This window comes from Podarcis pityusensis (genome assembly GCF_964106645.2).
Source record: "Podarcis pityusensis genome assembly, chromosome: 10".
Classification (NCBI taxonomy): domain Eukaryota; kingdom Metazoa; phylum Chordata; class Lepidosauria; order Squamata; family Lacertidae; genus Podarcis; species Podarcis pityusensis.
Genome location: NC_138035.1, coordinates 4962141 through 4988624, shown reverse-complemented (window position 1 = coordinate 4988624; position 26484 = coordinate 4962141). Strand labels below are relative to the sequence as shown.

Sequence of the window (26484 nt, the reverse complement as noted above, 5' to 3'; positions counted from 1 at the left end):
GAGAAAAGGTGTCAGGTGTCTCTGTCCTTTCATGGCTTCTTCCCGCTGAAAGAAAATCTTAATTCAGACCTGGCAAAATGATCCCGATAAATTAAATTGGATGGCAGTTTCCACTCCACACATTTGACCAAGCGATTTTTGTTTTCATTGTAATTGACAGAATCTAGGACAATTCTGGACTGCAGCGATTTATGTAGGAAATGGTTCAGTTTGGTTTTGTATTTTTTGTTAATGTTTTATTTATTTCAGCCAAACATAACTGTGCATGAGTGTGAGTTTGTGTATGAATGGGTTAAGATCATAGAGGTGTGCTCCTGGGTTCACTAGGTCATGCCCCCTCTTCTCTGATGAGGGAGTAAGTGAAGTCTTCACTCCTTGTCCCCCCCCCCCTTTGCACCATGGTCAAGAAAGACATGCCTACATGGGCTCCAAGCTTAGAGCACATGGTTGAAGCTACCATTTTGCATTTACTACCCAAGAATATTCTGCCTGTGTTTTCCTTGCTGCTGCTTGGATAAACCAAGGCAGGTTGGGGCACCTCCAAGAGACTCTCTCTCCCTATCTATCTATCAATCATCTATCTATCTATAATCTATCATCTATCATCTATCTATCTATCATCTCTCTCTCTCTCTACCATCTATCTATCTCTATCTATCATCTATCTATATCATCTATCTATATCATCTATATATATCTATCTATCATCTATCTATCTATCATCTATCTATCTATCATCTATCTATCATCTATCTATCTATCTATCTATCATCTATCATTTATCATCATCTATCTATATCATCTCTATCTATCTATCTATCTATCTATCATCTATCTATCATCTATCTATCATCTATCTATCTATCATCTATCATTTATCATCATCTATCTATATCATCTATCTATATCTATCTATCTATCTATCTATCTATCTATCTATCTATCTATCATCTATCTATCATCTATCATTTATCATCATCTATCTACATCATCTATATTTATCTATCTATCTATCATCTATCTATCTATCTATCTATCATCTATCATTAATCATCATCTATCTATATCATCTCTATCTATCTATCTATCTATCTATCTATCATCTATCTATCTATATCTATCTATCTATCTATCTATCTATCATCTATCATCTATCATCTATCTATCATCTATCTATCATCTATCTATCTATCTATCTATCTATCATCTATCTATCTATCTATCATCTATCATTTATCATCATCTATATCATCTATCTATATCTATCTATCTATCTATCTATCTATCTATCTATCATCTATCATTTATCATCATCTATCTATATCATCTATATCTATCTATCTATCTATCATCTATCTATCTATCTATCTATCTATCTATCTATCTATCATCTATCTATCATCTATCTATCTATCTATCAATCATCTATCTATCTATCTATCTATCATCTAGCATCTATCTATCTATCATCTATCTATCTATCTATCTATCTATCATCTATCTATCTATCATCTATCTATCATCTATCATCTATCTATCAATCATCTATCTATATCATCTCTCTATCTATCTAATTTCAGATCGAAGTTTTACAATCACATATCCAACATACAGCATAAAGACAAAGAACCTCCTGAACTTCCCTCCCCCCCCCCCTTTGTGGGTCCTTTTATGAACCATTTTCTCCTGCATCTTTTATAATAATCCAACTCCAAATGTTTTACCTCTCCATTGTATCCCAAATTTGCCATTAAACTACAAGTGTTCTTCCAATCCTACTAAAGATTTTAGCTGTTTACAATGGTTTATTAAGATAAATTATAAATTTCCCCCATTCCTTATTAGAATTTTGGTCTTCCTGATTTCTGATTCTTCCGGTCATTTTGCCATTTTGGCATAATCCATCCACTGAAATCTGCCACTCTTCATCCACGCAGTTGCGGTTTTATACATAAATTGTCTTTCCTGCTCCATTGAGACCCAAGAGACTTTCTCGAAGAAGAAGAAGAAGAAGAAGAAGAAGAAGAAGAGGAGTTTGGATTTGATATCCCGCCTTTCACTCCCTTTACGGAGTCTCAAAGCGGCTAACATTTTCCTTTCCCTTCCTCCCCCACAACAAACACTCTGTGAGGTGAGTGGGGCTGAGAGACTTCAAAGAAGTGTGACTGGCCCAAGTTCACCCAGCAGCTGCATGTGGAGGAGCGGAGACGCGAACCCGGTTCGCCAGATTACGAGGCTACCACTCTTAACCACTACACCACACTGAATAGGCAGGTCACTGGTTCGTGAAAGCCTCCCTTCTGCTGACATGGCCAACTGACCTGCTGGTTTGCTCAGGTAGGAGGTGGCTAGGGACAAGTTCTTCTTCTCTACGCACTCACCCTTGGACTGCTTTCAACCAGGCCACGAGTGGCACACAGTATAGAAGAAGCTGACTGCTGGCACTCCCAAAGGCATATTGTGATACACCCCCCCCCTCTCACCATTAGTTTTTAGTTCGGCACACTTCTCAACGCCACCTGTCCCACTGGGCTCCCCGGGTGCCCATGCAGTGTATGGGAGTGGAGACATGTCAACCCACTGCCACTTGGAGATCTGTAGAGACGGAAAAAGAGACAGGAAATTAAGAGTTAGTTAAATAATTGAGATTTAGAACCTTAAGATAAGTTAAGAAATTTTATTTTAATTGGAATACGGTGTTTTAATAATGATGTTAGAAAACTGCTGCATTTAAATACAAGGAAATTCAGATGGGAGGGATCAGAGGAAGTCCTAATGTTTATGATGTTAGAAGTTTAAATAACCAATTAATTTGTATTGCTTAGGTGTTTGTTGACATGTACTTCCCCCCTCTTTTTCCTATTTACTTTTTTGTTAAGTTTGTGGTTTTGTTTCTTTCTTTTTTGTCATAGTACGTGTTATATTTGTAAGAAACTTAATTAAAACTATTTTAGAAAAAAGAAAAAAGAAAAAGAGACAGGGGCCTTCACATATATTCCTTCACTCCCTGAAGGAATATATGAAAAAATAGGGTTCCGAAACTGGAATATTAATAGATAACGTGTAAAATGCACAGGGGTAAGCAAGGAAATAATAAAAGAATCAGCTGAACAATGATTAAATTATAACAACAAAACAAGATGGAAGAAGGAGAGAGAGAGAGAGAGAGAGAGAGAGAGATCAAACATGGGTGAAGGGGAACAAGGGGTATAGGGGAATTTGAAATATTATTTATAATATAAAAGCTTTAATATAATATTTCTTTAATATACAGCTTTAATATAAAATGGGGAAAGGAGTACGACAAGGCTGTATATTGTCTCCCTGCTTAATTAACTTATATGCAGAATGCATCATGCAAAAGGCTTGGCTGGATGAATCCCAAGCTGGAATTAAGATTGCCGGAAGAAATATCAACAACCTCAGATATGCAGATGATAAAAGCTTGATGGCAGAAAGTGAGGAGGAATTAAAAAACCTTTTAATGAGGGTGAAAGAGGAGAATGCAAAATATGGTCTGAAGCTCAATATCAAAAAAATGAAGATCATGGTCACTGGGCCCATCACCTCCTGGCAAATAGAAGGGGAAGAAATGGAGGCAGTGAGAGATTTTACTTTCTTGGGCTCCATGATCACTGCAGATGGTGACAGCAGTCACGAAATTAAAAGACGCCTGCTTCTTGGGAGAAAAGCAATGACAAACCTAGACAGCATCCTAAAAAGCAGAGACATCACTTTACCAACAAAGGTCCGTATAGTTCAAGCTATGGTTTTCCCAGTAGTGATGTATGGAAGTGAGAGCTGGACCATAAAGAAGGCTGATCACCGAAGAATTGATGCTTTTGAATTCTGGTGCTGAAGGAGACTCTTGAGAGTCCCATGGACTGCAAGAAGATCAAACCTCTCCATTCTGAAGGAAATCAGCCCTGAGTGCTCACTGGAAGGACATATTGTGAAGCTGAGGCTCCAATACTTTGGCCACCTCATGAGAAGAGAAGACTCCCTGGAAAAGACCCTGATGTTGGGAAAGATGGAGGGCACAAGGAGAAGGGGATGACAGAGGACGAGATGGTGGGACAGTGTTCTCAAAGAGACCAACATGAGTCTGACCAAACTCCTCATTGCTGCCAAAGCCTCCTTTACCAGGCATGGGTGGCAGTGCCTGCGAAGCAGCAGGACGGGTTTCAGCAAGCTCTCGCGAGATTTTGACAAGATCACACGTGATCTTGCCAGTAGCAGGCGCTGCTGCCAGCACCTTTTCTCTTTTGTTGACAGAGGTGGTGTGGGGTGACCGTGGCGGTGCCACCTCTTGGGGTTCTGCCATGACTGCTTCACCCCACCTCAGGGAAGGGCCGGTCCTGTAAGAGAGGCTTCTCTCCATTTAGTTGAAGAAGTGATGGGGATACTGTTCTCCACACTGCATGGCAGTGAATTTTCAAATATTTGAAAATTTCTGGCACAATGGCCTCTTCTTCTAACGTAGGGCACACTTTCTTGGTTCAACGGCATCTTCCTAAGCTTTCGATCTGCAGTTTCCTCGGCCACAGAATATGGAGAGGAAGAAGAAACAAAACAAAACAAAACTAGAAGCTTCCTGTACACACCTCACTCGCCTTGTGGGCAAACAGCCCAATCCAGACTGCAGAATTTTTTTCTTGATTGAAACGAATATAGGCTGCTATTGTCTTCATCTCGTGGTCATCAAGGATGGAAGCCAGATGTGCTCCTTGCTTCTGTGTTTGGCAATCTGCCTGAGAGAGACAAAGAGTTAAGGTTTTCACCCTCTTTGACTCCATCCCACCCCAGGGGGATGAATTTCAGTGGCCAGCTTGGGTTGGCAGGATCAGCCCCACAAAGTATCTAGGGTTAGGGTTAGGGCTCCAGGTGAGCTCAAACATTCTTGAGCATAAAGATCGCAAAATTAGAAACGGCATCTTTACTTACGTCTACTTTGTGTGATACAGACTCTTTTTTTTTTTAAATAGTATTTATTAATTTTCCAACTGTTTAAACACAACAAAACAGAAAAACAAAAAAAGCAAAAAAAACAACAACATAAGACTAACAAAACAAGATACAAACCATTTAAAACAGAAAACAAATTCGGACTTCCGGGTTGGCGCCTCCAGCAATGGCGGAGCTCCTCCGTTCGGGAGGAACTTGCTCCGTGAAAAACAGGGTCTGACCGCCACGGGGAAGGTGGAGACCCATTGAAATCACAAGCTTGTGAACCTGGGATTCGGCTGGCACCTTTTGCGCCTCCCCTACTCGCGGGGAAACCCTGTTTTGGGGATCCGGAGCGACGTGGGGTGAGTGGCACGGTGCTTTGAATCGACTGCTTCTTTCACGGAGTGAAGCCACATTGCTGTTGCCGGAGAGCGCTGACTTTTTCCTGTGGACAATTGGATTTTAAACAACTACCCATGAGTAGAACGGAAAATTGGATTTCTAAATACCTTAATTTGGCACTGAAGCAGGAAGGTCATAAACAGGAAGTCCGCCTTCCGTTTTTGTAAATAGACTGAAGCGAAGACGTTACAAGTTAAAGTCTTTGAAAGCTTTTGGCAAAGGATTAAATTTCCATCGGTTTAAAATACAAACCCCCCCTTGGAAGCAGGAGAAGAGGGGGAAATTTTGGACCTAGTGAGCCTGCAGGAGAGAGTGAAAAATCAAATTACCACTGCTCTGAACCTGGGAACGGGCTGCCAGATGACGTTTGGAGAGAGTGCATTGACAGAACGGATTTGACAGCTATCTAAATAAGAGTAAGATACTGTTTCCATTGTCCTCCTCTGCATTTAAAAAAGAGGAAAAGTAACTGAAAATTGAAACTATCTTTAATGCTTGAGTTGTACCTGAAAGAACTGATACAAGTGGAGACTGTTTCCCTCTAGAGGGAGCTTTTGAAACTGTTACAGGAGTGTAACTGGGGGATTTCCAGCTGCAGATAAGGATTCTGAGAACCAGAGATTGACCTTGGACCATTTAAAAATGTTGACAGGAGAGGCCATTGTGACTGTTTTATGTAAGATAAGCTGTTCGCTGGGACAGCTTCACAAGAAGATGGATGACATGACTTTTAAAGTTGATAATTTGGAACAGAAAGTGACTAATTTGAGTCAAAAAGCGAACACCAACACAGAAATAATTCAGGACTTGGTACAGGAATCCATTTTGGCAGGACAAATGGTGGAGGAGAAGGAGGAGAAGGAGAAAGCTGCTGTTGTTGAACATAAAGCAATTCAAGCGGGATCCGTGGCTTTACAGAAGCAAATTGAGGACTATAAGTTGAGGTGTTTTATGATTGAATCTAGGAAAAGTCAGACTTTGAGGAATGGACTAAAGAAGGAAAGTTGGAAAGATCCCTCTATGCAGGGATTAACTGACTTTTGGGACATGGACTCGGGCCTGGAGGAGATTGAAGTTTTGGGGGCCTTTGGATTTGGAGGAATCTTGAAATATGCCCTGAAATACTTCATGGACTGTAGCTTCAACTATGGAAATTTGGCTGATCTGTTCAGAAGGAAGAAAAGGATTGACAGGTTGGAGTTTCCCCGAGATTTGATCTTTAGCATTAAAGAAAATGAAGAAGACCTGCAGAAGGGACTTGGAAAAAAGTTAAGAGCCTCAGACATAAGATCACCAGGTTGATGGACTTTATGGAGTTGACGGAAAGGACTGGCAGAATCCCAAACCAGGGAGAGGAGATGGTGGAAGAAGATTGGAAAATTTAAAGTTTATATATAGACATATGGTAAAACTAATGAGTGATAGAAAAATGGTGGAATGATTTTTTATGGGCTTTGCAGAAATGTTATAAGGAGTTAAGCATATATAAGTATTTTAGTTTTAATGGAAAATAAGGTTAAAAAATACGTTATTTACAATATGATAGAAAATGGAGAAAGATGGAAAGGATTTGCTGAAACAATTAATAGAAGTGGAATACAAAAAGGGAGCTGAGAGGAGGTCGAGGAAACAAGGGAATGAAAGATAGAGTACGGAAAAGGGATGATGTATGTTTTTAAATTGTTTTTGTTTTGTTTTATTTTATTTAAGGTTAAGGTTAGGGAGTGGGGTTTGTTTAGTTTAGTTTAATGTGTTTAGTTTTGAGTTTAGGTTGTGTTTTGCATTGTCTATATACTGTACTGTATTGTGTTTTTTTTCTTTATTGCTTTCCTCCTTTGTCTTTTTTTCTGTTTTTCTCTTCCCTTTTGTAATCTATAAAAGTAATAAATATTATTTTATAAAGCAGAAAACAATTTCAATATCTTAACTTTCGTTCCCTTATTTCCACGACCTCCTCACACCTCCCTTTTTGTATTCCACTTCTGTTAATTGTTTCAGCAATTCCTTTCCATCTTCCTCTGTTTTCTATCCTATAATTATCTTAACATATTCTAACCTTATTTTTCCCTTTAATACTCTATTAATCTATTTATACTTAATTCCTTATAGCATTTCTACTAAAGCCATATAACTTCATTCCAACATTTTTCTAACATTCATTATTTTTACAGTATTTCTATACATAGTCTTAAACTTTTTCCAGTCTTCTTCCACCAACTCTTCTCCCTGGTCTCGGATTTCTGCCAGTAGTTTCCGCCAATTCCATATAGTCCATCAACTTCATCTGCCATTCTTCCCGAATAGTTAAATCTTGTGTCTTCCAGTACTTCACAATGAGTATTCTTGCTGCTATTGTTGCATACGTGAAAAAAGTTCTATCCTTCTTAACACCAATTGGCCGACCATGCCCAGGAGAAAGGCCTCTGGTTTCTTCAAGAGGGTGTATTTAAATACCTTTTTCATTTCATTATGAATCATCTCCCAAAGTGTCTTAATCCTTGGGCATGTCCACCAAAGGTGAACTCTAATCCTCAAATTCGTCTGTTTTTCTTTAAGTTCAGTCGTAGCAAGCGTCAACTTATGTTCATCAAATTGCCTCTGGAGGGCTGGGGCTCTCTTTCTCTTTCTCTCCAGTTGTGTTACTTTACATTCAACAACAACAGCTTTTTCCCTGGCTTCCTCCGCAGTTTGCCGTATCAAAGTAGGTTCCTGTATCAATTTCTGGGTGGTTTCTGTATTGGTATTGTTTATACTTTCTGTAATTAAGTTAATTTTAATAGTTGAAACATCCACTTTCGCATTTATCGTGTCCATTTTCCTGTTAAGCTGATCCAATGAGTCATTTATCTTATATAATGCAGCCACTAAAGCCTCTTCTGTCGACATTCCTCTTGGTTTTAAATATACTGGTACAAAGGCTGCAACAGAAGGAGCAGGGAAGCCTGATGATGGACCTCTCCTGGATTGTTGCCAAGTCCTCCCAGACCTTAATGTTTTGTCATCAGTTGACTGGCCTGTTTTTCCTCTTCCATTTACCATAACACTTAAAAGATTCAAGGTCAGTCCCAGAGTCTCACGGTTTTTAACTTGCAGCTGGAAATTTCCCTAGCCCAGCTCTTGTAACGCAACCGGTTTCAAAAGCTTCCACTAGGGGGAAACAGTTTCTATTTGTAATAGTCAATAGTATCCTCTTTTAAACAATCCAATATTAGTTTCAAATTAGTTTCAATTTTTAGTTACTTTTCCTCCTTTTTAAAGCAGCCGGAGACAGTAGAAACAATGTATTTCTCTTGTTTAGCTAGCTGTCAATGAACGTTCTAAATGCTGTCAATGAACATTCCAAAAGATGTCAGTCCTACTAGCAGCCCGTTTCCAGGGTCAGAGCGGCGGTGTTTTAAATCTCTTCGCTCTCTCCCGCAGGCATACTCAATCCACAACTTCCCCCTCTCTTCTCCTGCCTCCAAGAGGGGGTTTAATGTTCTTTACCGATGGAAATTTAATCTTTTACGAAAGACTTTCCAGGACTCCAGCTCGTAACTTCATTGCCTCAGTCTATTTACAAAAGGGGAAGGCGGACTTCCTGTTTTGAACCTCCCCGTTACGATACCAAATTAAACATTTAGAAATCCAATTATTCCGCTTCAGCTCTACTCATGGGTAATTACTTTAAAGTCCAATTGTCCATAGGAAAAGGTCAGCGCTCTCTGGCAACAGCTATGCGGCTTTGCTCCGTGGAAGAAGCAGACGATTCGATGCAATGCGCCGCTCACCCCACGTCGCTCCGGAGCCCCAAAAACCGGGGTTCCCCATGAGTGAGGGAGGCGCAAAAGGTGCCCGCCGAATCCCACGCTCACAGGCTTCTCCCGCCTGTGATTTTAACGGGTCTCCGCCTTCACTGTGGCAGCCAGACCCAGATTTTCACGGAGCAGATTCCTCCCGGTCAGAGGAATTCCGCCATTACCGGAGGCACCTCCCCGGAAGTCCTAGACTCTTGTGCCTCTATGGAATCAGCACTGAATTTTATTTGATAACAAATCAGATAGAAAGAACAAGAGATCGCTTTGCCAGTTAGTGGTTTGAGTTTTTAAATAGACCTTCTCTTCCCACCACCACGCTGTGTACGACACATAAATGCGTACCTTCCTTTTATAATTTTGAGTGCACTGGGTCATGATTACTCCTTGAGAAGATTATTAGGAAAATACTTTGAGAATTTTCTTAGTAGTTGAACAGACTGCAATATTCCAAGAATAGCTTCTTACCTCTGCATCATTCCAAGATAGGGGATTCTCAAATAATGCATAGCAACTTCCACCAAAGAACATCCATTTCTCTGGGCAGGGACTTGCTTCTGCGCCTGCTAGAGGAGAGAAAATCTTGGTGAGGGGGTGTAGCAAAGTCATGCCCTTAACTGTAATTTAAATACAATCAACGAATTTCAACTACACTTAGAATCATAGGATCATAGAACTGTAGAACTGGAAGGGGCCCAATAGTTCAACACTTTGCAAAGCAGGAATCACAACTGAAGAACATCAACCAAACTCTGTTTAAAACTTCCAATGAAGGAAAGTCCACCAGCTTCTGAGGGAATCCATTCCTCTGTCGAATGCAGAGTTGTCATACAACCTGAATTTCCTGGACATATCTGGAACACTGCAGTTGGTAGCAGTGTCCAGGCAAAAATTGTCAAAATTTCGGGGGGAAATTTGGACGTTTGGCAACCCATGTTGGCAGTGTCGTTTTCATCAGCTTTCCATAAAAATAGCTCAAAAATGTCAATTATCTATGTGATTTTGCCCAAAGCTTTCCATAAAAATAGCTCAAAAATGTAAATTATCTATGTGATTTTGCAAAATATGCTCAGCAACTTGGGGCAAACAGCAACAACAACAGCTCAACAACTTTCTGTCTGGATTTTCACTGTTTGAAATATGGCAACCCTACTCGAACAGCTCTTGCTGTCCGAAAGTTAACCCTGATGTTTAGTTGGAATCTCCTGTCATTGGTTTGAGTCCCACCCTCTGGAACGGCAGAAGACAAGTGTGCTCCATCTTCCTTGTGTCAGTTCTTTAGATAGTTGAAGATGGTTATATTTAAACATTTATACTGAGTTATTTGTGTTGAATTGCTTGCTTGAGTGAATGATTAATTACAAAGTAGAAAATACAATCCTATACAAGCTGAGTTCAATAGGTTTACCCCCTTAAACTGCAATCCTGTAACACCTAATTCACCTATGGGCTTATCCACATTGGAACAAAATATGGACCCCACCACAGTGTTGGCCCAAATCTTTTCCGTTTCACATAGTGGTGTTGATGGTGTTCTTATCTGGATTTTCCAAGAATCGACCTCTCCTCACTGCATTTAAAAGGGGAAGGTCCAGGACAGCACTGGGGTGAGGAAAACATCATGTGGACATCTCTACATCAATGGTGAGACCTCCACATTTTCCTCCAGTGTGGACATGTCATGTATATAAAATATAACTTCTTGTGGGGAAGAGTAGGTCAGAATTCAGATACAGATTTGCTCAACGCTGTGTGCGGAGTTCTTTGTGTGACATCACACAGGGTGTGATGACTATAATGCAGCGGCTATAGATACAGGCAAAGACTAATTTGGGAAGAGGAGTCAAGAAGCACCTGAAGGAGGTGGTAGGCATGAGGACAATTGGACTCTGTCATGCTTGATCCCCAGTAGATTGTACTCAGGACATGTTCTACTGGTCCTGGATAGTCATTGATAGTCTGTTCCTCCATGAGAAAAGTGATTTGGGGAAAACAAAGCCAGAAGGACTTCTTTGTTACGGGAAGACCTTGTGTCTGTGGTGTGTCTGGGAGAGAAGTGTTTTTACTATTACCTGCCACCTGATCCTCATTTTAACTGGAGATATTGTGGGTCCAGCGTAGGACCTTTACCATGCATAGTCTATGCTCCACCACTAAGTGATGGCTCCACCACTGCATACCAGCAGGAAGGAACCCCCGCTGCACCTCAGTGCCAAGCCATCCTGTTTCATCTTGGCTTGCCTCATCTGAAAGAGAAATTGAGGAGTCCAGCTTGGATGTACCTTGCAGGAGAAAGGTGATGACCAGGAGTTCAGAAAGGAAGGAAGCGACTGGCCCCATCTGTACTTGCAGAGAGAAGAAGAAGATGATAAAGGAATACATAGAGACACTCACTCTCCAGTAGACTAAGTTTCCTATCTTTTATCCAATTCCCCACCCTATAAGAAAATACTTATTTTCCTGGGAGTTGACATGACTCTGTTGTAGTCAAGTTTATTACTCTTTATTTATTGGCTTTATATGCCACTTTCTTTCCTCTGAGGAGCTCCAGACGCTGTTCATAGTTCTTCATCTCCCCATTTCACCCTCATAACAAACCTGAGAGGTTGGTTAGGCAGAGAAGGAGGAACTGGCCCGAGATCACCCAATGAGCTTCCAGGCTGAGTGGGGATTCAAAAACCCTGGTCTCACAGGTCCAAGTCCAACCACTTTGCCAAGCTGGCTCTCTCAAGCTGGGATATCAGGGCTCAGGTGGACCTTAAGGTATCCTCATTGTCCCAAAATATTTTAGCTTCCTCCCCACCTCCCTTTTTCCTCTGAAAATGTTTTTCTTTCATTTTTACCTAAAGTGGTTTCCCGTTTGGATTTTCCTGGATCCTATTCCCTGGATACTAGATTGATCACTAGCAAAAAAAAAAAAAAAAATCACTAGCTTCTGAGACTCCAGGATCCTGATTCCTGGAATGTCTCTCTGGGTTGGCAGTGGGGATCATGTAGTAAGCTTAAACTAGAGGGCTGGTGAAATTTAGGTGGTTGAAATATAGGATTCAAAGAATTATAGAGTTCTAGAGTTGCAATGGGACTCCAAGGGTTGTCTAGCTAGCTCAACTCCCTGCGAAACAGAAACCACAGCTAAATATTTCCTGACAGATCCAATCTGTTTAGGGAAGTTTTTAATGTCTGATGTTTCATTGTATTTTTCATACCTTGTTGGAAACTGCCCAGAGTGGCTGGGGAAACCCAGCCAGATGGGTGGGCTGTAAATCATCATCATCATCATCATCATCATCATCTCTGTTTAAAAACCTCCAGTGGAGGAGAATCTACCTTTCAACTGTATATGCAGCACTGGATCCGAGCTGAAACAAAGCTGGAAAAAAGGCTTCAAACATATTCGCCTAATACAGTACATCTCTCCCTCTCTCTCTCTCTCTCTCTCTCTCTCTCTCTCTCTCTCCCTCCCCTAGATTAAAAAAATCTAATTGATGGTCCAGAGAAGTTTGCTTTTCCAATGACAGTTTGGTATTTTCCTTTTCTCATTTGAAAAGAATGTGTTTTATTAACTCTTAATTTCTTTGCCATGAAATATAACATCAATGTTTGAGATTTAATGTTTGTGACTGTGTTGAATGCACCTGCTCCCCAGCTGAAACACCTCCCTAGCTTTGAAATTTGCCAACTTTTGGCTTCATCTCTGCAATGGCACTGTGATCTAAACCCCTGAGCCTCTTGGGCTTGCCAATCAGAAGGTTGGCGGTTCGAATCCCCGTGACGGAGTGAGCTCCCGTTGCTCTGTCCCAGCTCCTGCCAACCTAGCAGTTCGAAAGCACACCAGTTCAAGTAGATAAATAGGTACTGCTGTGGCGGGAAAGTAAACGGCGTTCCTGTGCGCTCCGGTTTCCGTCACAGTGTACCATTGCACCAGAAGCGGTTTAGTCCTGCTGGCCACATGACCCAGAACGCTGTCTGTGGACAAACATTGGCTCCCTCGGCCTGAAAGCGAGATGAGCACCGCAACCCCATAGTCACCTTTGACTGGACTTAACCGTCCAGGGGTCCTTTACCTTTTTTTGAAAAAAACCCCTTTAGTTCCACTTCAAAACTGCTGTGAGAATCTGGTGCCACTGAACACCACTCCAAGGACTGGGCAAAAAAATAGCAATCTAGGAAAGCTACTCACTTTTCTGTCTGTCGTTCTCTGCTTCAGTTGCTGAAAATCATGGCAACTTTAACTTCTCCTGTTTGTGATCGTTTCAGAGGATTTATAGATAATATTGTGGAGGGTATGGGGGTGTCATATTCATTATGAGTTTGTAATAATCGGACAGATGCACTCAACCCAAAAGCACACCCAGACCACTTTCCTTTGAAAGCTCTATGGATGAGCAGCCGTCCAGGCAGCAGAAATTGCAGGAAATATAATATTAAAAAATAATGGAGAAACAATTGGACCAGGGTCTGGGAGAGCCCATGTTTCAAATCCCCACTCAGCCATGAAGCTCAGTGGGTGACTTTGGGCCAGTAATTGTCCATGAAATGAATCTGAATCAAGACCGGCCACTGAGGTTTTAGGCAGCTGCTTAGAGGCAACACTGGGTTGAATGAAGGCCAAAGACTGGAACTGAATCTAGAGAAGGCTGCAAACCCTACTCTGCATTGTGTCAAAATTCTCATTTATTGACGTGTGTTTATCTGATTCAGGAAGTCAGCAATCCATTTTTGCTATCTGTACTGGCGTTATGTACCATCTATACATCATTTTCATATAATTTTCTTTCGAAAGAGAGCAATCTGTAAATTTTAAGTCTGTTTTCCACAGTTTTTCCCAGTCTTCAAATTGTATGTTATGGCCTATATCTTGTGCCCATTTGATCATGACCTATTTCACCTCTCATCTTTTGTTTCCCATTCTAGAAGAATACTATATGTACCCTTCAGCAACTTCACCTTCCCTTCTATGACTTCCTTTTGAAATCTAGAAGTGGTGTAACTAAATTCTTTCTTCTTGTCTTCTTTATACATTTCATGTAGCTGCCTATAATGTAGCCAACTCTGAAAATGGTCTTTTATTACCTCATATTCTTTTAAATTCATTTTTCCTTCTTGATCTTTTAATAAATCACTGTATGTAAGCCACTTCCCTTTCTTGCCAAGTGGTTTGAGCAATAAAGCTTCAATTGGTGAGAGCCATCAAAGTGTCTTTGGTTCTGTCAAATCTTTATATCTCTCCCAAACCCTCATAAGGTAAAGGTAAAGGGACCCCTGACCATTACGTCCAGTCGTGGCCGACTCTGGGGTGGCGGTGCTCATCTTGCTTTATTGGCCGAGGGAGCCGGTGTACAGCTTCCGGGTCATGTGGCCAGCATGACTAAGCCGCTTCTGGCGAACCAGAGCAGCACACGGAAACGCCATTTACCTTCCCGTCGGAGCGGTACCTATTTATCTACTTGCACTTTTGTGCTTTCGAACTGCTAGGTTGGCAGGAGCGGGGACTGAGCAACGGGAGCTCACCCTGTCGCGGGGATTCGAACCGCTGATCTTCTGATCGGCAAGTCCTAGGCTCTGTGGTTTAACCCAAAGCTCCACCCGCATCCCAAACCCTCATTAATGATTTCCTAATTATATGATTGTAGAATCCTTTATGCACTTTTCCTTTCCCATACCATAAATATGCATGCCATCCAAAACTGTTATTGTGACCTTCTAAGTCCAATGCTTCTTCCTTTTCCAGTTTTATCCAGTCCCTGATCCATACAGCAATCCAATTCATTTATTTTCATACAGTTGTTTTATATTGAGAGTGCACCTGAGAAACTAAACTTGTGGGTTATTTTGGGTGGCCTACTTGTCTGAGGCCTATGAGTGTCTTAGAGTATTAATGGAGATATGTATGTTTTGAGTGTGAGTAAAACCAGATGGTATGTGACTCTGAAGATAAAGAGATTGTTTGAGTCTGAAGATAAAGAAAGAGGGACTGTTGATCCAGCTAATGGAGTGTACAAAACAGTATGGATAAGCAGGATGTACCAGATGTTTGGATGAGTTGAGGACATGTTGAGACAAATAACTGTTCACAAAGGACATGCTGAGACAAAGAACTATTCACAAAGATAATATGAGGAATCAGCGTGACGAAAGCTATGCTAAGACTTATACACAGTGAAACTATATAAAGGCTGAAAAATCCCTGGCACAGCGCATTGCTATCCTACTGAACAGGAGGCCGTATGAAGACTCTTAAAAGAGATTGATCACCTCTTTTAGTGAGTCTGCCCATCTGGTGAGCATGAATGAGAGGAGCGGATGAGTTCTTATTAGTTTGTTGTTGTTGTTGTTTAGTCGTGTCCGACTCTTCATGACCCCATGGACCAGAGCACGCCAGGCACTCCTGTCTTCCACTGCCTCCCGCAGTTTGGTCAAACTCATGCTGGTGGCTTTGAGAACACTATCCAGCCATCTCGTCCTCTGTCGTCCCCTTCTCCTTGCGCCCTCCATCTTTCCCAACATCAGGGTCTTTTCCAGGGAGTCTTCTCTTCTCATGAGGTGGCCAAAGTATTGGAGCCTCAGCTTCACAATCTGTCCTTCCAGTGAGCACTCAGGGCTGATTTCCTTCAGAATGGAGAGGTTTGATCTTCTTGCAGTCCATGGGACTCTCAAGAGTCTCCTCCAGCACCGGGACTTCCGGTTGAGCGCGATCCCATCACAAGCGGGGATTTTTCCCAGTGAAGAATCCCGGGTTTTTTTGGAGGATTTAGGGATGCCACAGGGCGCAGTGGCCCCCAGAAATAGTACCTGGAGGGTGTCCAGATACTCAGGTTCCCACAGAAGCCGAAAACGCAGGCCACCCGGCTGCCAGGTAACTCCCAGTAGGAGCGAAGAGTGCGGCGGGGGGGAGAAGCGGGCTGAAGGGAAGCCATAGCTACCTCCGGAAAACGAAGCCCCGAGCTTGCAGGGGAAGCGCTTAATTCTCGAACGCAAGGAATTCGACCCCAAATTGATTTTAAAAAGTGGATTGCAACATCAAGAAGGATTCGGATACGAAATAAATAAATACAGAGGTCAGCCGTCATCTGCAATCAGCTTAGACGCATCATACAAGCAAAGCTGGAGAAAGGGAAGTGAGTTGCCGCTAGCGACTATTGTCCCCCCCGCCATTTGACTGACAAAAAAATAACTTTTAAAGAGGATACTGAATAACTTAAGGAGGAACAAAGTTAAAAGGGGGGACAGAGGGACTAAAATTGGAATTTGAAGGTCCTCTTTGTAACTGTGAGAGAAAAGAGAAGGGAAAACGTTTCCAGTTTCACTTTTTAAAAAACTGTGCAACGGAAGAAGAGCTTCCGACTCCATTGTTTCTTTTTACGGACGGAGACAATCGTGAAAAGGATCTTTTTCGATTTATTTTAGGTATTTCTGCATATCCTTTTGGGGGGGGGTTATTATTTAGATGGACTTATTTCATTTTTTTCATTGGCCACTGCTACCTTTGGGGTTTTTTTCTCTTAGAAAAACTCTAAGTAAAGTTTGACTTATAGACTCCTTGCTTAATTTTGTTGAGTCTGGGCCCCCGGTGGTCAGAAGAGAAATTACAACTTGTTTTTCTCACTTGTTTTTCCTGTTCTCTTTGGTTTGGTGTATTTTTTTTTACCCTTCAGAAGGGGTTGGGCTTTTCTGTTTGTTTTTTTCCTTTTCCTCATTACCAGGCTTTTGCGGAGTATTTGCTTGGATCTTCTTCATTTGGATATAAGTGTAAGGATTATATTACCCTTTATTTGGATATAAACATTTGGATATTATTTTTTATGTGGAGACCACTTTTTAAATTTTTAAATCTTCTTTGGTATAATTAAGAGGCTAAAGTGGATTATAAAACTAAATTGGATTATAAATCTAAACTGGATTACAATTTGAATTACAACCTGATTATAAAGGTTTCGAAAGGAATAGCCTAATTGGTGGCAGAAGATTCTAAACTTTAAACTTTGATTTTTAGAAGTAGAATAAACCTTTTTTTGGCGGCACAGCTGGAACAAAACTGGATTAAAAATTTGATTATAAATGGAGTACTAAGATTTCAAAAGGAATAGCCTAATTGGTGGCAAGAAGAACATATTCATTTGGTTTGGATTTTAAGTTTTCACTTTTTCTAAGTTTAAGGATCCGACTGGGCCGAAGATAATTGGACATTAAAGTGAAGATTTGAAATTAGAATTAATAAAGGACTAAATTACAAATTTAAAAAGATATTGAATACCAAACTTGAAGTTAATTGGATATATTTATACCTTCGGCAAGGTTTATATAAGGTTGTGTAGTAAGTGGTGGTGAGAACTTATTTTCATAAATTCAATTTGGATTATTATGTGAGAAGTGTTTAAAGCATATTTGTGGAAATGTCTCATCAACCGAAGAAAGGAGGAGGGGGGAACACCAGCAGATAGAAGAGGATCAAAACAAGAATCAGACTTCAAGGGAGAAATATTAAAAATGTTTGCAGAAATCAGGCAAAGTGAAAAGAACTTAGAAGAAAAATTAGAACAAGTGGATACGAGAATTGGAAAAATGGATAAAAAATTTGATGAGACAGTAAACGAGCTGAACGGTCAAATTAAAGAGGTATCTAGAAGAACACAATCCCTAGAGGAAGGGATGAAGAAGACAAGAACTGAAATGAAGGAAGCGAAGCGTGAGGAAGAGAAAATCAAAGTAGGACTATCAGAAATCAGCAAGTCACAGGAGGAGATATGGGATGCAATTGCCATGAATGAATTGAGGCAGAGGGAAGGGAACCTCAGGCTGAGAGCTGTGTCTGAGGTTCAAGGAGAGAACATTAGAGAGAAATTAATAACAGAGATAGCACAATGGTTAGAGTTACAAAATGAAGAGGTTGCGAGAACAGTGCAAAATGGATTTAGGATGAGAGTAAGAACAACAAAGTCAAGGAAAGTTCCAGGAGATTGCCTAATTACTTTTAAAGATAGAGAAATGAGAAATTTGATACTTCAAAAAAATAAAGAAAAAAGACTAAATATCGATGGGAACTATATAATCATCTTTAAAGACATCCCAATTAGATTGTTGAAACGAAGAGACCCATATAAACCACTGGTGCAAATTCTTAAGAAGAACAAGATTGAATTTAAATGGGAATTCCCACAGGGGATTTCCTTTTTTTATAAAAGCAAGAAGCACAGACTTACTAGCCCTGAGGAAGTGGGTAAATTCCAGAGAAGATACAAGGAATTAACAGAAGAAGAGGAAGAAGTAAAAGGAGCAGTTGGAGGAGTAGATCCCCTGGGGGGAAGCATTTGGAAGAGAAGAAGGAGGAAAACGGGGAAAAGATGGACGAGGAACAAGAAGAAGAAGAAGAACAAGAAGTTGACAGATTATAAAAATAATAATTTAAATTAATTTATTTAGGAGTTCACTATGGCGCTGAAATTATGGAATTGGAATATTAATGGAATGAATGACAGGAAAAAATGAAATAAAATCAAACAATATTTAAAAAGGAAAAATTTGGATATTATTTGTTTGCAAGAGACACATGTGGCAAGAAAACACAGGAAAATGTTGATTAATAAAAGATTAGGAAATGAATTCATATCTTCTGACAAAGGGAAAAAGAGAGGGGTTGTATTATATGTAAGAAACAAAATTGAAGCCCAGCAAATTTTTAAGGATGAAGAAGGAAGAATTATTGCTGTCCAGATCAAATGGCAAGGCAAAAAATTAATAATTGTCGGGATCTATGCACCTAATGGAAATAAGACTGATTTTTACAAAAATTTGGAAGAAAGACTGTTTGAATACATGGATCAAAAAATTATAGTAATGGGAGACATGAATAGAGTAGTTTCAATGGAAATGGACAGGTTAAGAGATAAAGAAGTAAGCAAAGAAGGAAAACTACCTAAGACTTTCTTTTCGATGACGAAGAATTGTAATTTAATTGATATTTGGAGACTCAGACATCCACTAGAGAAACAGTTTACATTTTATTCGGAACCAAATCAGTCAATGTCAGGAATAGATCAAATTTGTGACTCAAACGAACTAACTCCAAGAATTCTGCAAATTGAAATCCAGCCAAGAGTGATCTCAGATCACAGTCCAATAAAATTGGAGATTAAAGGCTATGAAGAAAAAACATTTAGATGGAGAATTAATGACTACCTCTTAGATGACCAAAAATTTTTACAGGATGCACAAAAGAAGCTGATGGAATATTTTGTGGACAATTGTAATAAAGGTACGAAGATGAGTACAGTTTGGGATGCAAGTAAGGCGGTAATGAGAGGATTCTTCATTCAACAGAATGCAACCAGAAATAAGCACAGAGAGAAGGGCAAGAAGGAAATCTTAAAACAAATAGTGGACAATGAACAAAAATTAATCAAGAAACCTAACAACTCAAAAATAAAACAAAATATCAAAGTTTTGCAAACGCAATTTGCAATGATAATAAACAAAGAGGTGGAATGGAACATTAAAAAGTTAAGACAAAGAAACTTTGAGTTTGCTAATAAATCAGGCAAATGGCTTGCGTGGCAAATTAAGAAAAGAAAGGAACAAAACACAATCAGTAAAATTATTGTGGATGGAGAAGAGATAGAAAACCCGAAAGGCATCAGAAAAGGATTCTTGGACTTTTATAGTCATTTGTACAGAAATAGAGAAAAGAATAATATGAGGAAAATAGATATTTAAAAGAAAAAAAGGTGCAAAAGATCCCGACAGAAAAGAAAGATAGACTGAACGCCCCAGTTGAGAATGAGGAAATAATAGAGGTCATAAAAGAATTTTAAAAAGGAAAGGCTCCGGGACCAGATGGATTTACGTCAAGTTATTATAAAGAATTGAGGCATACCCTGACAGCGCCACTGAAAGAAGTAATGAATAACATCTTGAAGGAAAAAGATATTCCAGAAACTTGGAAAGATGCCTTTATTTCACTAATTCCTAAGCAAGATTCCGATTTAACACAAGTAAAGAACTACAGGCCGATTTCATTGTTGAACACAGACTTTAAATTTTTTTCAGGAATATTAGCAAAAAGAATGAAAAAGGTTTTGCAAGAAATTATTCATGAAGATCAAGCAGGCTTTCTTCCAAGCAGACAGATGAAGGATAATGTTAGAAATATAATTAATACTTTGGAGTATCTGACTACCAGGAATGAGAAACAAGCCATATTGATGTTTGTGGATGCAGAAAAGGCCTTTGATAATATATCATGGGAATTCATGCTGAAAAATTTAGAGTATATGGAGGTGGGGAATGATTTTTATAATGGAATAAGGGCGATTTATACAGAACAGAGAGCAAAATTGATTGTGAACAATGTAATTACGGAAGAAGTAAAGATATCGAAAGGTACAAGGCAGGGATGTCCTCTTTCGCCATTGCTATTTATAACTGTCCTGGAAGTCCTTTTGAGCTCAATTAGACAAAATGAATTAATAAAAGGGGTGACAGTAGGTCAGAATGAATATAAAGTTAAAGCCTTTGCAGACATTCTGGTAATAACGATAGAAGATCCGTTAAAAAGTTTAAATGAGGTGTTGGGGGAGATTGAGCAATCTGGTAAAGTGCCTGGGTTTATATTAAATAAGAAAAAAACTAAGGTAATTGTAAAAAATATGGATCATAGTGTAATAGAAACAATGCAACAAAAAACAGGGATCAAAGTGGCGAAGAAAGTAAAATATTTGGGAATATGGTTAACATCCAAAAATATTGATTTATTTCAAAACAATTATATACCGGTATGGAATGGAATTAAAAAAGATCTGGAGTTGTGGGGAAATATGAAACTCTCCTTTTGGGGTAGAATTTCAACGATCAAGATGAGTGTACTTCCAAAGATGTTATTTTTATTTCAAATGATTCCAATAATTAAAGGGACAACAATTTTTAAAGATTGGCAAAGAGTAATTTCAAGATATATCTGGCAGGGTAAAAAGCCAAGAATACAATTTAAGTTATTAACAGATGCGAAGGAAAGAGGAGGCTTTGCCCTGCCAGACTTGAAATTATACTACGAAGTGTCTTGTCTCTGTTGGTTAAAGGAATGGATAAAATAAAAAAACAATAAATTGTTAGATTTAGAAGGATTTGATAACAGATTTGGATGGCACGCGTATTTATGGTTGGAGAAGATGAAAAGTCATAAAGGTTTTGAGAACCATATCTTCCGGAGATCTTTAATAGAAATATGGGATAGGTATAAAAACCTATTAGAACCAAAAGTTCCACACTGGTTGTCTCCATTAGAGGTTATGAGTGTTAAGAAAATTAATATGAGAGGGAATTGGATCACATATGGTGAATTAATAATTAAAGAAGGAGGAAAATGGAAAATGAAGCCATATGAACAAGTAAAAAATATGTGTTTGGTTGGTTGCATTATTTTCAGGTAAATGAAATATTCAAAAAAGATTTTAAAGAGAGTGGATATGCAGAAAAGGAATTGAAATTTCAAATAGAGATAATAAATAATGATTATAAGATATTGTCAAAAATGTACAAAATGTTGTTGAAATGGCATACGATGGATGAGGAAGTAAAGTCAGTAATAATAATAATAATAATAATAATAATAATAATAATAAATTTTATTTATATCCCGCCCTCCCCAGCCGAAGCCGGGCTCAGGGCAGCTAACAACAATCAAATAATCAAACAATCAAATAATCCAACATTCTAAAAACATTTCATTATAAAAATTAATTAAAATCAAATTAATGGCAACCGTTGAGCAAAATTCTGTGCAGGTTGCCAGAGGAGGGAATCAGGCTGGGCCCTGACCAAAGGCCTGGTGGAACAGCTCTGTCTTGCAGGCCTTGCGGAAAGATGTCAGGTCCTGCAGGGCCCTAGTCTCTTGTGACAGAGCGTTCCACCAGATTGGAGCCGCAGCCGAGAAAGCCCTGGCTCTAGTTGAGGCCAGCCTCAATGATATGCTGGGCCAGAGACTTTGGATATAATATACAATTGGAGGATTGGGAACAAGTATGGAATGAAAATATAAAATTTACAGCATGTACTGCGTTAAAGGAGAATATCATGAAAATGGTATATAGATGGTATATTACACCAGTTAAGTTAGCAAAAATGTTCAAAACATGTAATAAGTGTTGGAAATGTAAAGAAAAAGAAGGATCATTTTATCATATGTGGTGGGAATGTAAGAAGGTGAAGGGTTTCTGGGAGATGAGATATAATGAATTGTAAAAGATGTTGAAATATACATTTGTAAAGAAACCAGAAGCCTTTCTGTTAGGAATAACGGGAAGTGAAATAAACAGAAGGGACTACAAACTTTTCCAATATGCAGTTACGGCGGCGAGAATATCAATGGCCCAGAAATGGAAACAGGAAGAACTACCGACCCTGGAAGAATGGAGAATGAAACTTATGGACTATGCAGAGTTGGACAAACTAACTGGGAAGATTAGATATCAACGGGATCACAAGTTCATCGAGGACTGGGGAAAATTTACTGAATATGTGAAAAGTATATGTGAAGAACAAACAACGCTAGTGGGATTTAAAGAAGTTTTGTGAGAGTTAGAGGAGTATTGTTAAAAAGGAACTGGATAGTAAGGGTATACTAAAAGGCAATATTAAATTTAAAGAATGCGTAAAGTATGTAAAAATATGGATGATTTGCAGAGAAGCTGATGGAAGTCTAAAAAGCTGAAATTTGTGAAAAAAAGTGATATAATGAATTCGTATAATGGAAAATGCAATAAAAATTATTATGTAAAAAAAAAAAAAGAGTCTCCTCCAGCACCAGAATTCAAAAGCACCAATTGTTCGGCGATCAGCCTTCTTTGTGGTCCAGCTCTCACTTCCATACATCACTACTGAGGAAACCAGAGCTTTAACTATAGGGACCTTTGTTGGCAAGGTGATGTCTCTGCTTTTTAAGATGCTGTCTAGGTTTGTCATCGCTTTTCTCCCAAGAAGCAGGCATCTTTTAATTTCGTGACGGCTGTCACCTTCTACTATTTCTAAGAAGGTTTGCGTCATTTTGTTTTTTTCTTGAAAAGGCTCTAATCTGAAAGAATCACCTGCCACCAGTCGTGTGACCCTTGTATTACAGTGTTGCATCAATAACTCCTGTTAGGCACACAAAATCTCCCAAACCATCACCCCATCTTGTACTCCTTGTTCAAAAATATTATTTCTCCATCCTCCAGAGGATTCGGCTAATAACTTCCTGGAAACGTTAACTAACGGCACACAACTAAACCACTTTGCTTTGAATGAGATAGCCATCTCCACAAATCTGAAGCACAAATTACATGGAAGATGGAGCAAGCTTCCTTTCTGCTGCTCTGCAGTGGAGGACCTGAACCAGTAGACTCAGATGATAAGAAAGGAGATTCTGACTCACCATTAGGAAGAACTTTCTGGCGGTAAGAGCTGTTTGGCAAAGAAACAGACTCCCTGGTGGACTCTGGTTCCTTTGAGCTTTTTAAAGAGAGCTTGGATGGCCACCTCTCATGAATGCTTCAGCTGTGATTTCTGTGTTGCAAGGGTTTGGACTAGAGGACTATTGGAGAACTTTCTTATTCCACAATTCTACTATTCCATCAGTATCCATGTTCACCCTGCTTTCCTCAGATCCCTTTTGCTTGTCAGATGCACTCTTGGGGAGCCTGTACTTTGCATTGGGGCATTTGGCTTTAAGAAAAAGATGGAAAGTTTCGGTGGTGGAACCGAAAAAAAGACTGAGGACCTTGGGTCCACTTCTACAGTCTATTTTGTGCTGAGCAGTAAGAAGCTTTAACACAACCTTTCTGTCACCACCACCATTTACCATTCACCATTGGTGAATATGCTGGTTCTTCCAATAGCCTCAGAAGATTACCATGAACGTTATCTGCATTACTAAAATCAGAAATATTTCCATTAAACCTAATAGGCAGATTGTGGTGTTTTTTAAGGGTATTGCCGAGACAGTCTGTATTGCTGCAGGCCGCTAGTTTATTAAATGTGTGTTTCTTTGGCTTATTCCGAGAAACTGGTCACCTGACCGTGAAGTTGTTTTATGCCTTCTGGTACATGGAGAAATTTCCTTATGGAATAAAGTATCTGAGCAATGAGCAAAAGATTGCAGATAACCATGACTATTGCAATGATGTCCGTCCACCTGATGGAATCCTGGGTTGGGTTCTGAGTCGCTTCGGTGCATGTTCAGGAAATATAATGGAAGGCGGAAAATGTTATCTACATGCATACATGCTCCACCAGAACCTCTGTTTTTTAATGCAAATTTGTTTGTGCTTCTTGTCATGTCCATTCCTTTCGGAGATCAAATAGCGCAGAGATACTTCACATCTTGCATAAAAGTAATAGATGTTTTAGTTACTCTGGCAAGCTAAGCGGAGGCAGGCCCACAGAGACGAGTAAATAACTCTCACAAGTTGCTCCGAAGGGAACCAAGTCCACAAAGGTAACTCTGGGTCAATGGTTCCTAAAGTGGGCAGCAGCACCCTTGTGGTGGGCAGTGGGGGGGTTCAAAGAGGAACGAGGGGTGCAGGGGGGCGCGCGCTGAAGCCTAGTGAATTCAAACCAGACAATGGGAAACTTGCATGACTTCATGAAGCCCATCCATTGCATTAATGGATTGCATCGATCCCCGGCATTGAATGTGTTGGCCTAGTGTGGGGCTCCGAGGTGAGCTTGGCTGTCTGGCTGGTGTACCGGCCACCTAGCTCACCAGCAGCCACCCTGTCAGGCCTGCTGGAGGCGGTGGCCGGCTGGGCCTTGGAGTTCCCTAACCTATTGGTATTGGGGGACTTCAACATCCATGCTGATGCCACTCCCTCCTCACAGGCTCTGGACCTGGTGTCTTCCATGGCAACACTAGGGCTCTCCCAGTTTGTTTCGGGTCCCACACATCAAGCAGGCCACATGCTGGATCTGATCTTTGGCATCAGTATAGATATGATTATGTCTCCTTCGATGAAGGTGCCATGGTCTGATCACTTCGCTCTGAAAGCCAGGATTGATTTTCCACCCCCACCCTGCTTAGGTGGTGAGCCAATTTGGGCTCGCCCGCAGAGGCTGATGGACCCTGATAGATTCCGTCAGGCCTTGCGGGACCTTGCTCCCCCTGGCGACTCATTGACTGAGCTTGTTGAGGGCTGGAATATCCAGCTCCTAGCAGCCATCGATGAGATCGCACCTAGGCGCCCTCTGCGACCCCGCAGAAACCGGGCTCCCTGGTTTACCGAGGAGCTCCGGAAAATGAAGCGGGACCTCAGACGGCTAGAGCGAGTATGGCGGGGTGCCCGTGACGGAGCCTCAAGAACATCTTATAGGGTTTTTATGAAAACCTACGAGATGGCAGTGAAGGTCGCTAAGAAGTCCTACTTCTCGGCCTCCATTGCCTCCGCTAGCTCTCGCCCGGCGCAATTATTTAGTATAATTAGGTCTTTAACGTCCCTTGAAGGGCAGCCAAATTTAAATAACAATTTGACACACAGCTGTGAGGCATTTGCGAGCTTTTTTGCGGAGAAGGTCCTGTTGCTCCGCCATGACCTCCCTGCCAATTTGGATACAATAAAGGAACTGGAGGCCCCTCGACTGTCCTCGGGTCCAGTATTGGACCACTTTGACCAGATATCCCCAGCCGATGTGGACAGACTCCTCCGAGCTGGAAAGCCCACCACCTGTCCTCTTGACCCGTGCCCGTCTTGGCTGATTAGAGCGTGTCCAGACGAGGTGTGGGCCCCCCTGGGTGATATCATCAATTTGTCCCTTGGCACCGGGCTATTCCCAGGGGAACTGAAGGAGGCAGTGGTGCGCCCGCTCTTAAAGAAAACATCATTAGATCCCTTAGATCTTTCCAATTACCGCCCAGTTTCGAATCTTCCATTCCTGGGTAAGCTGATTGAGAGAGCGGTTGCTGAACAGCTTGGTAGGTTTCTTGATGAAACATTGGCTCTGGATCCATTCCAGTCCGGCTTCCGCGCTGGTCATGGGACCGAGACAGCTCTGGTTGCCCTAACAGATGATCTCCACAGGCAGCTGGATCGAGGCAGGTCGGGGCTGCTGATTCTTCTAGATCTGTCAGCAGCTTTCGACATGGTCGATCACGAACTCCTGGACCACCGCCTTGCCGACGTGGGGATCCAGGGCACAGTCCTGTTGGCTATTTGCAGTATGGTAGCGCTGCAGAGAGCTTGCTGGGGAGACCATGCATTAAAAAGGGACTCAAAAATAACTTAAACAAGGTTTTAATTACAAAAACAAAAACTCCTTATACACTAAATACATCAACAACAAACCAGACCCAACCACCAACCCATCCCCCAGGGTAATGGGA

General features: G+C 40.6%; 2 protein-coding genes across 8 annotated transcripts in view; one reads left to right on the top strand and one right to left on the bottom strand.

Annotated features, from left to right (window-relative positions):
* LOC308486456 (C-type lectin-like) overlaps window positions 1-26484 on the bottom strand; it is a 35058-nt gene that overhangs the window by 239 nt on the left and 8335 nt on the right. For 2 of the 7 annotated variants that reach the window (XM_081023325.1, XM_081023324.1), the window contains exons 2-5: window positions 11426-11483; window positions 9612-9706; window positions 4605-4751; window positions 2484-2595 (exon numbers count right to left, since the gene is read on the bottom strand). In XM_081023325.1, the coding sequence (XP_080879451.1) occupies window positions 2484-2595; window positions 4605-4751; window positions 9612-9706; window positions 11426-11483 (412 nt within the window). Of the gene's footprint in view, window positions 1-2483; window positions 2596-4604; window positions 4752-9611; window positions 9710-10714; window positions 10814-11425; window positions 11486-26484 lie in introns of those variants that run through there. The other 5 variants (XM_081023321.1, XM_081023322.1, XM_081023323.1 and 2 more) reach the window with 4 other exon arrangements.
* LOC308486451 (C-type lectin-like) overlaps window positions 7880-26484 on the top strand; it is a 34336-nt gene continuing 15731 nt past the window's right edge. The window contains exon 1 of the mRNA XM_081023313.1: window positions 7880-8050. The gene's annotated coding sequence lies outside the window, so the exon portion shown is untranslated. The remainder of the gene's footprint in view (window positions 8051-26484) is intronic.